Raw genomic sequence first — 12,725 nt, forward strand, 5'->3', positions numbered from 1 at the left:
GGCAGCATCTGTGGAAAGAGAAGCAGAGTTAACGTTTCGGGTCAGTGACCCTTCTGTTCCGAAGAAGGGCCACTGACCCGAAACGTTAACTCTGCTTCTCTTTCCACAGATGCTGCCAGACCTGCTGAGTAATTCCAGCATTTCCTGTTTTTGTTTCAATTAGGTAGTGTCTTACTGCAGACACATCCTCAAAAAGAAGATTGAATTCAATTATGCTTTTTTCTGGGTACACTTTAGATCTTCTGTGCAACTTCTGGGAGGACTGAAAAATCTGGTAGTAAACTTTCTAAATGGGGACAAATGGATGCCTTAAGATTTTCAGTAGATGGGGTTTTTCATACATTTTTAGACTTTATGACCATGTTAAGTTAAATTGACTTTGGGATGTTGAGCTATAATTTTTTTAACTTCACAATAGCTTAGAAAGAATGTTTGACGCTACAGGACCTAAGTATTGGTTGACCTCCGGGGCTAGACTTACTGTCTAAAACAAAGGGTCTGATCAGTTATATACCCACTTCATGAGAAGACTAGAAGGATTTAAGTGAAAACTTTTGCACTTAGTAAATATTCTGTGAACGTCTAGAAAATCTTTACATTAAAAACGTTCTGCATTGAAGAAACTCTTGACAGTTGACACTTATTCTCTAAAATGAGGTATTCTGATCTTGCTTTATCTGCCCAGATTACGAAGGAAGTTTTATTCGCTGTCATTTCCATTAAACTATTTTTATTGTGCAGTTCATGAAGGTTGCTTAGAGGATCAGGTCCTTTAGTCGATTCTCAACACTAGCAAGATATTGCTCTTCACAAAATTTGTGTCTGTTATCTAAATTCTCAATTTCAAAGTCTTATCTTGTCTGAAGATGAGTAAATGAACATTATGCTTTTACTGGGTCCACTATTTTGAAATACAGGGGAAACTATTTTCGGACCCCTTTTGGCATCGAATGTGCTTCCCAACAGTTAAATTTCACTGTTGGCTTTCTTTGGTCATCGGTCCAAAGATCAGCACGAATTCACGGCATCTATTTGATTTTTTTGGTGGGCAAATCATCTGTAAGCAATACATTACTGAATAGTCTGCATTAATACATTGGTAAGGGAAAAACCTATATTACCTGAGCCACGTTTTCCAGTGCTTTGAATAACTAGAATCAGTCTGAAATGCAGGCAGGTGGAGTAATATCACTGTTAAATATAAATTAAACCTAAATATAAGTTCATCTTCCAAAGGTTGGTTCTTCGCACATTGGTATTTTTCTTCTCAGCCAATTTTATCTCCATCCTCATCCTAAAGATGTTCGTCTTCCTAGAATATAGTTCCAGAAATGTAGATCATGGTTTGGTACCTTTGCTATGCAGTGCGCATGATGTCGACTATTTGACCATGAAGAAATTGCTGCCAACCCATATCCTGTGCTCTCCATTCTCTACAAATGCACCCCTCCTGTAGGATTCTCTGGATAATGGTCTGCAGCAAAAACCCATTTTTTTTCCTACTAACCTAGTTATGCTTAGGCCAATTTGTAGTACTGCCACTGCCTGACTGCAGTTGGCTGATGCACAAGACTGAGAATCAAATCTTCGACCTTCTTGGATTTATATGGCCTAACTGTTCACTGAGCCATTGAAAGAGCTTCCACAAGTCTCCAAGGGAGGATTTAAAATCACAATGTCCAGTCCTGGATTTTCTTATTGGTTTTGCTGTGACAAATGTGGAGCATATGAATCTTTTTCTTAGCAATTATCTGCTGAATGTATACATTTGATGTAAGCTTCATATGTTTTTTTTCACCAAGGGATGGGAAAGATTTTGGCTATACCAAGGCTATCGAGCAGAGGCTGTTGTGGGGGTGTTGACCGTATGATTTTAAAAAAAATGTATTTCTAATATTTGTGAAGGATAAATTGTGAGGATGAACGAATAGGTGGATGACTGATTTAGCAATATTAACTGTATTATAAATTTTTTATATTTCACATTCTGTAAATTCACATTTTTTCCTGTAATGCATTAAAAAAAATCCTACTTGTAAGTCTGACCATAAATGGTGACATCACTCCTTTATCTATCATCTAGATAACCTCACTTATTAAAATATTTATGGGATTTGGGAGGCTGCAAGTAGCAGTTGCTTTTACTAATATTGCAATTATGAAGCAACTTCAACTCCACATTTTAATTTACATATTTGTTGATTTCAAATTAATATGCAAAAAGCAACAAAAATGCATCTTCTGGAAATCGAACAAAAACCGCAAATGCTTGGGTCCTATGCCAACTATGGAATGACCAGACATGTTCATGTTTCCGGTGTAGACCTTTTGTTAACTTTAAATTGTTAACTTGTCTTTATTAGTTGCCCTTGGGATATGAGCAACACTGGTAAGGCAGCATTTGTTGGGCTGAATGGCTTCTTCCTGTGGTGTCATTTTTATACCCATCCCAAGTGGCCCAAAGAATCTACTGTGGAGTGTGGGACTGGAGTTACATATAGGTGAGATCAGGTAGGAGTGGCAGGTTTCCTTCCCTGAAGAATATCAGTGAACCAGTTGGATTTTTATGACTGACCAGCAATTTTCATTGTCTTTTTTTTCCCTAATGCTACCCCAAAAGTTTCTGCTTTTATTGAACTCCATTTCAGAATTTTGTATGGTGAGATTTAAATTTTGTTCTAGATTGCTAGTCTGGTGTGCTAGCATATCTGTTATCTTCACATAAAAAAGTCTGTCCAGGGGTTGAGTTTTCTGTTCATATTATAAGGTTTGATTTACTGACAGTGATGTGGTGTACAACATGTGACTTGCAGTCTGGGTAACTGCATTGAGAATCAGTGGGACTGAAGAGAACAGCATTCCTTTTGTGGTAGTTTTCGAGAATGTCAATTTCCAGCAGTTAGAGTCTTGCCCCTGCATTATTAATCCACCCATTTATTTATTCTACTGCACAAACCTGTGTGTGAGGTTATCCAAGGGAGAATGTTGGAGGTATTCCTGATACTTAGATTTCTCAGCCATGTGACCATTATCCCCATGCCACTAGCATTTGTCTATACTTAATTTTCTCCTGCTTGTGATATCAGTTGCCTGAGGATTTGATCCTCTGTGAAACAACTTTCTTCCAGACTGAAATGTTATAAAATTTTCCAAACTAAAATGCCACATACCAAATTGAGCGGGCAGAACGCACCACTTCATCCTCTGGCAGCTTATGGAGAAACACAAAAAGTTTCATTATGTTAGAGGTTGTGCTCTACCTTGGATGGAATTGCTCACTGAAGACGAGTGTGGAGTGTTTCCCGTCCTGACGTCCTGGCTGTCACTGTGTCCGACCCGACCCCGAATGTTGGACCCGGAAGAGCGACCCGACCCAAACCCAACACGTGTTGCCGGGTCCCGTCGGGTAGCCATGATCTAATGGCCACCCCTGCAGCAAGACCTCACCCCCCTCGCCAGGGCCTGCCTTACTGGTCCTGGCGACCCCGACCCCACTTGCCTTGGTCTTGGAGAACTCCTCCATTGGTGCTGCTCCTGGCCTCCTGCAGTACCAACAGTGGCCACTGCTCCTGGTGGCACTGTTGAGCTGCCAGCCCTCTGATTGGCTGGCAGCTTTTGAAGGCAGTATTTTGTCCCTTAAAAGGACAGTGTCCCTGACAGCGGGCAATTAATTGTCTGCCCGCTGTTTGAATACGACGGTGGATCCGATAGATGGCCAAGGCGGAGTACCCCCCCCACCCCCCAATCTTCCAGCTAGTTGTCGGGGCCGCCGTTACTGATATAAAGCCCTGTCCCCTGTCTAAAATAGTCTGCTGGCTGACTATCTCAGCGTAAAGTTCACTTTTTTGTTTATTCGTTTCTTGGGATGTGGGCGTTGCTAGCAAGGCCAGTATTTGTTGTCCATCATTCATTGCCCCTGAGAAGGTGGTGGTGAGCTGCATTCTTGAACTGTGACAGTCCATCTGTTGCAGGTACGCACACAGTGTACAGGGCAGGAGTTAGATGAAGTGCCAGAATGTTCCTAGCATGTGGAACCATACCTCAGTGTGATTCAAAATTTCGGGAGAGTTGAACTGAGGGGTTGGGGTGAAATAAATCCTTTCATTGTACAGTTTAATTGTTATGCACATTATAGTCAAGTTTATTGGAAAGTATGAATCTTATTTTTGTACTTGGGGATGAATATGCCTGATGAGGCATGCTGATTATTGACTGGTACAGAATAAGGCCATGTTGAGATTCAATTCAGTTTTTGTGCATGACACTCAGAATTATGTATTGCAGCATCTCAGTAGCATTTTTTGGGGTGGCACAGTGGTTAGCACCGCAGCCTCGCAGCTCCAGCGACCCGAGTTCGGTTCTGGGTACTGCCTGTGTGGAGTTTGCAAGTTCTCCCTGTGACCGCGTGGGTTTCCGCCGGGTGCTCCGGTTTCCTCCCACAGCCAAAGACTTGCAGGTTGATAGGTAAATTGGCCATTGTAAATTGCCCCTAGTGTAGGTAGGTGGTAGGAGAATTGAGGGAAGGTGGGGATGTAGTAGGGAATATGGGATTAATGTAGGATTAGTATAAATGAGTGGTTGTTGGTCGGCACAGACTCGGTGGGCCGAAGGGCCTGTTTCAGTGCTGTATCTCTCTATGACTCTATGGATGTGTCTCCACACAGGATTGGAAATTAGGATAAGCTATTTCTGCTTTTAAAACTCCAGATTATGAGAACAAAAACCTGTTTATATTCTATCAAAATTCCCCCAGGTTTTGCAACAAGTTCATGCACCATGAGGTATTAAAATCACCTGCTTGATGCAAGTGACTTGATTTGAAATCTACAGGTATTTCGGCTGTTCAAACTGACTTGATGTGAACAAACTGCTTTACTGGAGCAGCTGAGGTGGGAGTTGTTCCTCAGAAATGCAAAGGGTCTTAAATACTTTGGCTATTTGCATTTGATTGATAGATATGCTGTTTGATAAGCATTTGTCACTGCACAGGGATTTATTTCGCCCAATTTGAGCACTAACGTGCTGTGCATTTAATACAATTTTGTGACCTTGGAATGCACAAAGTTAACCTGCTCTATTGTAACTTGATGTAACCTCTTGTTTATTTTGGATTTTTTTAAAATATAAAACCATCTTTTGTATTAATTGTTAGTAAAAATTCCAGCTCAAGCTTATCCTTGGAAACATAAAGGTCCATTTTATTAAAATTAAATGCTCTTTGTAGTTGGGAGGAAATTCTTCCAAATTGATGAGTAATTTCAGTAACATTAAATGAATGGGAAAGCTTCAAGATATGTTTTAGTCCAGTTGCTTTGTGCCTGAGAGATATGAAATTTTGTTGATGAGTAAAATACTTTTAAGTTTCAAATTAGCCTCAAGAACAGCCACAGTCAAACTTAATACTTATCTCTCAGCACTGGCACACTGTTTACTTAAACTCAGAGTCTACTTTTGTGACCAAATCAACATAGCTACATGGAATAGTTCTAACAATGCATCATTGTCTCAACAACACTGCCTTTTTTGCCATTACAGGTATTACATTAGCAATGTGACAGATTTTTTAAAATTTCTACATTTTTTTTTTTTTGTTACTTGAAACTCACTTTTTTAATACCTTTGTAGTCTTCCAATATAAAACAAGTGTTCCTTCTGGACATAACAATGTACCGATATATCAAAATATCTTTGCAATACATGCACCATAAAGAAGTCTACCAGTCAGAACCATTCACTGCTCTGTGGGAATAGTGATTTGTTTGCAGTAAATACTTCCAGGAACAAGAAGGTCAAATCTGCGGCACTCTTGCTCCAGGTATCTCCAGTTGTCCCATGGTGCCTTGCTATCAATTGTGCAAAAAATTGCATACACCTGTATGTGTCCCTGTGGCTTGAAGTATGAGGACTGAAGCAATTAATGTATTTATCAAATGTGTCCTTTTGCACATTCGTGCAGAGAATCAGCACAGCTCTTCGTCATGTTTTAATCTCTTCCTTGTATGCGATGCAACACGATTGTTCCCAGTCTTTGTGTCAATCACATTTATGGCCTACTACTTGGCATTTTAGTCACTCGGGCAGCCTCTTTCTTACCATCCATTATGTGTGACCAAAACAAATGAGCTGCTTTTATTTAGAGAGTAGGATATCATTGACGGCAGACTGTTTTGTCCTTTACCCCAATGGTCTCATTTGGCATGCTGCTTACGGCTTCTGTAAAGAATGTGCCCAAGCTGGTAACCAGCTTACATTCTCTTAGTGGGCCTTGCTGGCTTAATTTCTGCACCATGCAACAAAACTGGCACTACAGCTGCAATGTAGATGCACAATTTTTTTTTCGAAAAATGTGATGTTTTACAACATTTAACTTGTTTCATTGCTTATTTTATCTATTTAGCACCCTTCCTGCTGATGAAACATTGTGCATTTGGTTATTGTACAAGCTGCTGTGCATAATTTTTTATTGTACAAACTATATATGCATTAATCTATATAATAAATTAAGAGCAACTTGTACAGTAGACAAAATCACAATGCAAAAATTTAATGTTACAATTTTTTATTAACTTTTGCAATCCTAATATAAGTTTACCCAATATAGCAACTTGTACAGTAAACAAAATTACTTTAAAACAACGCACACGTACTGTACTGAACTTGTTTCTAGAGCAATATTTCTCCTTGAAGTTGAGCTAGGTCCAGAACAATCTTACCTTTGCTTAATAATGTGATTTTCTGTATGCTGTAGCTCGATCCAGGCTGAATAAAGACTATAATTTGAGTCTACTCAATCCTGATCCTTTTTTAGAATAGATGTTTGGCCCAAATGCGGCTTTATAGACCAGAATGAGGATAATGCATCAGGGACATCTGCCAACTAACTATCTTACTCATTTAGTTTTGCTTTTCTCTGCTCCAGTTTTTCAAAACTCCTCTGCACTTCAGTTGAGTGTTGTAGCTGTTTGACAGCATGCTGATTTTGTTTTTAGAGAATCTCAGGATGAGTTACAATTATTTACACTATCAATAATTTGGATGAAGGAACCAAATGTATGGTTGCTAAATTTGCCTGAAGACACAAAGATAGGGAGGAGAGTAAGTTGTGAAGAGGAGATGAGTCTGCGAACGGATATAGATAGGTTAAGTGAGTGCGCAAAAATTTGGCAGATGGAGTATAATGTGGGAAAATGTGAACTTGTCCACTTTGGCAGGAAGAAAAGCAGAATATTATTTGAGTTCCGAAGAAGGGTCGCTGACCCGAAACGTTCTCTTTCCACAGATGCTGCCAGACCTGCTGAGTGGTTCCAGCATTTCTTGTTTTTATTTCAGAATATTATTTAAATGGAGAGAGATTGCAGAACTCTGGTACAGAGGGATCTGGGTGTCCTGGTACATGATTCACAAAGTTAGCACGAAGGTACAGCAAGTGATTAGGAAAGGGAATGGAATGTAAAAATAGGGAAGTTTTGCTGCAGCTGTACAGGGCCTAAGTAAGACCAAATTTAGAGTACTGTGTACAGTTCTGATCTCCTTACTTAAGAGGATAAAATTGCATTAGAAGCAGTTCAGAGAAGGTTCACTCGACGGATTCCTGGAATGAAGGAGTTATCTTACGAGGAAAGGTTGGGCCTGTATCCATTGGAGTTTAGAAGACTGAGAGGTCATCTTATTGAAACATAAGATCCTGAGGGGACTTGACAGGGTCGATGCTGAAAGGATGTTTCCCCTTATGGGACAGACTAGAACTAGAGCACACAGCTTAAAAATAAGGGGTCTTCCATTTAAGACAGAGGTGAGGAGAATTTTTTTTTTCTGACGGTCGCTAGTCTGCGGAATTCTCTTCCCCAGAGAGTGATGGAGGCAGGGTCTGGGCTGAGTTAGATAGATTCTTGATTGACAAGGGAGTCAAAGACTATAGCAGGTGGACAGGAAAGTAGAATTGAGGCCGCTATCAGATCGGCCATGATCTTATCAAATGGATGGAGCAGGCTTGAGGGGACAAATGGCCTACTGCTCCTAATTCGTATGTAGTTAATAGTTCTAGAAATTTTAACTTCAAGACTTCTGTTATCCTCGCTTTAAAAAGGGAAGTAATCATTGTTTTTTCTTTCATTAAAAAGATCCTCCAAAACAAGCACTGATTAAATTTAAACAAAAGCAATGAATGTTTTTTTTTTTAAATTTTATTTAGAGATACAGCACTGAAACAGGCCCTTCGGCCCACCGAGTCTGTGCCGACCATCAACCAGCCATTTATACTAATCCTATACTAATTCCATATTCCTACCACATCCCCATCTGTCCCTATATTTCCCTGCCACCTACCTATACTAGGGGCAATTTATAATGGCTAATTTACCTATCAACCTGCAAGTCTTTGGCATGTGGGAGGAAACCGGAGCACCTGGAGGAAACCCACGCAGACACAGGGAGAACTTGCAAACTCCACACAGGCAGTACCCAGAATTGAACCCAGGTCGCTGGAGCTGTGAGGCTGCGGTGCTAACCACTGCGCCACTGTGCTGCCCTGTTGAAGGCATAAGAGTGAGAGAATTTGCTGGGAGCAGTTACTGAGCTGCATAGAGCTAGCTTATTGTAATAGGGCATTAAGAGGGATTCGATAAATTGCTTTCTGCCTCTCTGCCCCACTGAAGGGAAAATCAGCCGCGGGTCCAGTTCCTGAACATTGCAAGTGATTTTCCCCCTACTGGAGAGTGCAGACATGGATTGAGATCTTAACTCAATTGTGGATTTTGCTGATTTAACTGGAATCTGGATTCAGACAGAGAGCTCTGTTGCTGGAGCTGATCGGGTTGCTACATTTGAAGATTGTTTTAACAAATTGAACTTAACTGAAACATTTCAACTTTTCCATAATATGCTATTGATAAAGGAATAGGAAAATTTAGTTGCAGCATTGAATGTGATGTCTCAGTTCTGATTTTGTTCTGTGCATCTGCTGGAAGTATAAATATATTTACTTAGTAACTTAGGCATTTGAGGCAATGATGCAGTATATCTGTACCTTTATTACAGCATTAACGCTACTACCAGCACAGACTTAAGTTTAGGCTTGAAGAGGTTGCACTGCAGATACCCTCAACTAGATTGCTAAGATTTTTATTCATAAGATGTTATGAATCAATACACAATGTATTAATGACTATTGAAGGTTTTTATAATCTGCAGCACTTAGCTTCATTCTTTTTTCAGCTGGTTAGTAAGAGGGTAGACTCAAAACAATACAGATTTCTATTGAGCAGTGTTCAGGTGACAAAGCTTGGCATGCAGCAGTCACTTGGGATGCTCTTGTCACTGGAGAACATCTCATTACTGCACAAAAACAGAAAATGCTGGAAATACTCAGCATGTCAGGCAGCATCTGAGGAGAGACCTGAAACGTTAACTTTTTTTTTTCTCCACAGATGCTGTCTGACTTGCTGCATATTTCCAGCATTTTCTGTTTTTGTTTCAGATTTCCAGCAGCTGCAGTATTTTGCGTTTGTTATTTCATTAATTCTACTCCTATTTTTTACTGGTGGCTTATTTTGTAAAACATTCCTAAGTACTTTGTGTTAACATAGCAAAACATCACAAAGTCCCTCGCAAAGGGGATGGGAAATGCATATGGTGTAGGAGTTAGGGCAAATAATCAATGACACCATCAAAGCAATAGTTTTTGGATAGAAGCAGCAGAGTGTGTGTCAGTCAGGAATGTGGAGTGTGCAAACTACGTAGTTCTTAAAAACATGTATTCTTTAACAAAATGATGTCTTTAAAAACTCTTATTTTTAAACATCATGTAAGTATGACTGGGTGGGTTGAAGGATCAAAGCTCAGATGCAACACAGTGGCAATCCTTCCACCAATCTCTGGTAGATAACATTTTCCAAACTTTGTTTTGTCACTTATTGGGTGAGTTGTACCCTACTCAGAAGCTTTTATGCTTTCTCATTTAGTATTTACTGGGAGGTAAATCATATTTATTTTTGGTCTTATTTTGCAGGCCGGGGAGGATTGATAAGGCCCAGAGGTATGAATAAAAAGATTGTAACTGCGACTCAGATGACAGCTCAGGAAGTGATTTAAACTGGATCCTCCCTCCCCATGCCTGATGGAAGGACTTTTTGTGAAACTGTGAAATGTTTCAGACAGCAACTATAAACAAATACCACATGAATTCATGGATTATCGTATCCTCTACAACCTGACTTTGTAAAATCCAGCTAGCCCCTGACAGTGGAATCTAATGCCTCCTTTGTGGCAGTGATTACACATTGTGATTTTTAAAAAAAAAACAAAAATACCCTAAAATAAAGCATACACTGATGTAACAAGAGAAACAAAATAAAAAGTTTTTACAAAAATGGAATCATTTTTAGTGTTTGCTTCTTGCTCTGTTTGGCCTGTACTCAAGTTATTTAATTCTCCTTGTTGCTCTTCTAAAATAGATTTTGTGATGGAACAATTTACAGCAGAATTCACACAAGTCCAACAATTACTTTCCAAGATAAAGATTTCTCAGCAAATACCTGACATTTCTCCACATAACCACTCATTTTGCAATTGAGTCTGAATTAAATTAATGAAACACTTGTATGTAAAACTAAAACAAACCATTTTTATGTAGGATGGGAAATGTAGTCTATTATCTTTAGAAACACAAGATGGTGGACAGTTTGTTGAACTTTCTTGGCATTTGACAGCAAGAGCATTGGATTCTCATCTGAGCCTGGAGCTTGAATTCCAGTCTTGATCTTACTTGAGGTTCCTTTGGAGAGCTGAAGGAGAGTTTTCCAGAAGGGCCTCCTTCCCTGATCACCCAGTTCCACAAATGCAAACCATGCTCTTGTTGTTCTTGTGTGAACCTAGACTGTGTGCAGGCTGACTGTTGGGCTTTATAACTGAGCCTGAGATGCATACATTTATGCAGCTGTACTGACAGCGAAAGCAGGATTTGTGTCTTCGTTCATCTTAACCCACTTACCATAATCTAGGTGGATATTGATTAACTTTGAACAGACCAGGGATTGAATATAGGGAATTCTTGGTTTGCAAAGCTCAATACCACAATTCAGTCACAAAAATCTTTCATCAGCTCATTGACCTGAAACGTTAACTCTGCTTTTCTCTCCACAGATGCTGCCTGACCTGCTGAGTATTTGCAGCATTTTGTTTTTGTTTCAGATTTCCAGCATCCACAATATTTTGCTTTTCTATTAGTACCACAATTCATTACTGCTTGAACAAAGTATCTAAGCTGCCAAATTTGAGAGCTGTGTTAATCCTGGTTTATACTAAGGGGTTCTAAGTTTCTCTTTGTTTGTAAAGCCCTTGTCTGATATCATTAATCTGTGCCCTAGAGGCTGTCACTGAAACCATATTCACAATGAGGTGCTGAAACGAAGAGTAATTTCACACACGTAGAATTGTAAGCGTGCTTGAAATTGAAATTTCTGATTAATTGCAGTTGACACTTCATAAATTTTGGTGAGTTTGACTCAAGTATCTCTGCCAATAGAACAATTTCTAAGTACCAAATCATTTCCCAGTTACTCTGGATATCATAGGATTCTTGATCCAAGTTTATCAGATAAAAACAGGAAAAATCCTTCCTTTCCCTCTCCCCCACATTGTGTATTGTTCTGTTCAAGGGTAGAATGGTGACTCTGCAGGTGTTGGCATAAATTGTTAATCCTGCCCCTTGGTTAGTTTGTTAGGGATATAATGTGGTGGGTCATAGTATAGATGATATAAAGAGGTTTTCCTAATGGCTCTGTGGGTAAATGCACTGCTGTGATTCATACCAGGAAGACACTCCCTTCTGTCTCTGTCTCTGCTTGGCTACAGTGAGCAACTGATGCAAAATCTGTCAGTGCCAAAATAATTAGTTTTGTATTATGCTAGCTGGGTCCACCTGGTATTGCAACGTTGCAGTAGTAGGCTTCTGCCAATACAAAACACATGAATATAACTTCACCCCGCTGGTGATTGATGTAAGTCAAATCTAGCTGTTTGAAAAATTCTTAGTTATTCAGGTAAGGAGATAAAAAGATGTAACTGCCATCTCCTTCCTAAACTTTTGTTGTACATTGTTTTCTGTTTTCTCATGAAGGCATTGACTCTAGTCATGGTACAATTCCACAGGCACTGTCCAAGTGACTGTTCTTGATATCTGAGCCTAGATTGTGTTGGCAGACTTTGGAGAGCTAAGAATCTTCTCTCCTGATTTCCACACATGCACATCTTCAGCAGGATAACAATGACGCAAGAACCATAGCAAATTTCTTCCTCTTTAGTTCTGCCTCTATTCCAGGCAGAGACCAACTAATTTGATATGACAACAAGGATTGAAGAAGTGTCCATCCTGATTTGTATGGGTCAGTACTGCACCAGCCCTGGTGTAATTGCACAACCTCATCTTATCTGGGAAGAGACGCACATGGCAGGGTATCTCAGAGATGCTGTAATCATGACCATCTTCAGGAAAAGAGATAAGTCTGCGGGGAGTCTCCCTGACATCTGCCACAGAGAAGATCATTGCAAGGATTCTCCTCAACCAGTGGCTGAAGAGCTGCTCCCAGAGTCAGAATGTGGATTTCACCCACTGAGGCAAATGCAGGGAGCAGCACCAACTGCTGTTTATGGCCTTTTCCAACACCTCAAAAGCCTTTGACTGTCAATCGTGAGCATTTATGGAGAATCGTCCTCAAATTTGGCTGTCC

The 12,725-nt window shown here is 39.9% G+C and overlaps 1 protein-coding gene across 5 annotated transcripts in view; it reads left to right on the forward strand.

Annotated features, from left to right (window-relative positions):
- The window catches only part of caprin1b (cell cycle associated protein 1b), a 185,878-nt gene extending 175,506 nt beyond the window's left edge, over nt 1-10,372 (forward strand). For all 5 annotated transcript variants that reach the window (XM_068046422.1, XM_068046423.1, XM_068046425.1 and 2 more), the window contains one exon: nt 10,007-10,372. In XM_068046422.1, the coding sequence (XP_067902523.1) occupies nt 10,007-10,089 (83 nt within the window). In that variant the 3' untranslated portion in view covers nt 10,090-10,372. The remainder of the gene's footprint in view (nt 1-10,006) is intronic.
- The last annotated feature ends 2,353 nt before the right edge of the window (nt 10,373-12,725 follow it).

This window comes from Heterodontus francisci, chromosome 14 (genome assembly GCF_036365525.1).
Source record: "Heterodontus francisci isolate sHetFra1 chromosome 14, sHetFra1.hap1, whole genome shotgun sequence".
Taxonomy (NCBI): domain Eukaryota; kingdom Metazoa; phylum Chordata; class Chondrichthyes; order Heterodontiformes; family Heterodontidae; genus Heterodontus; species Heterodontus francisci.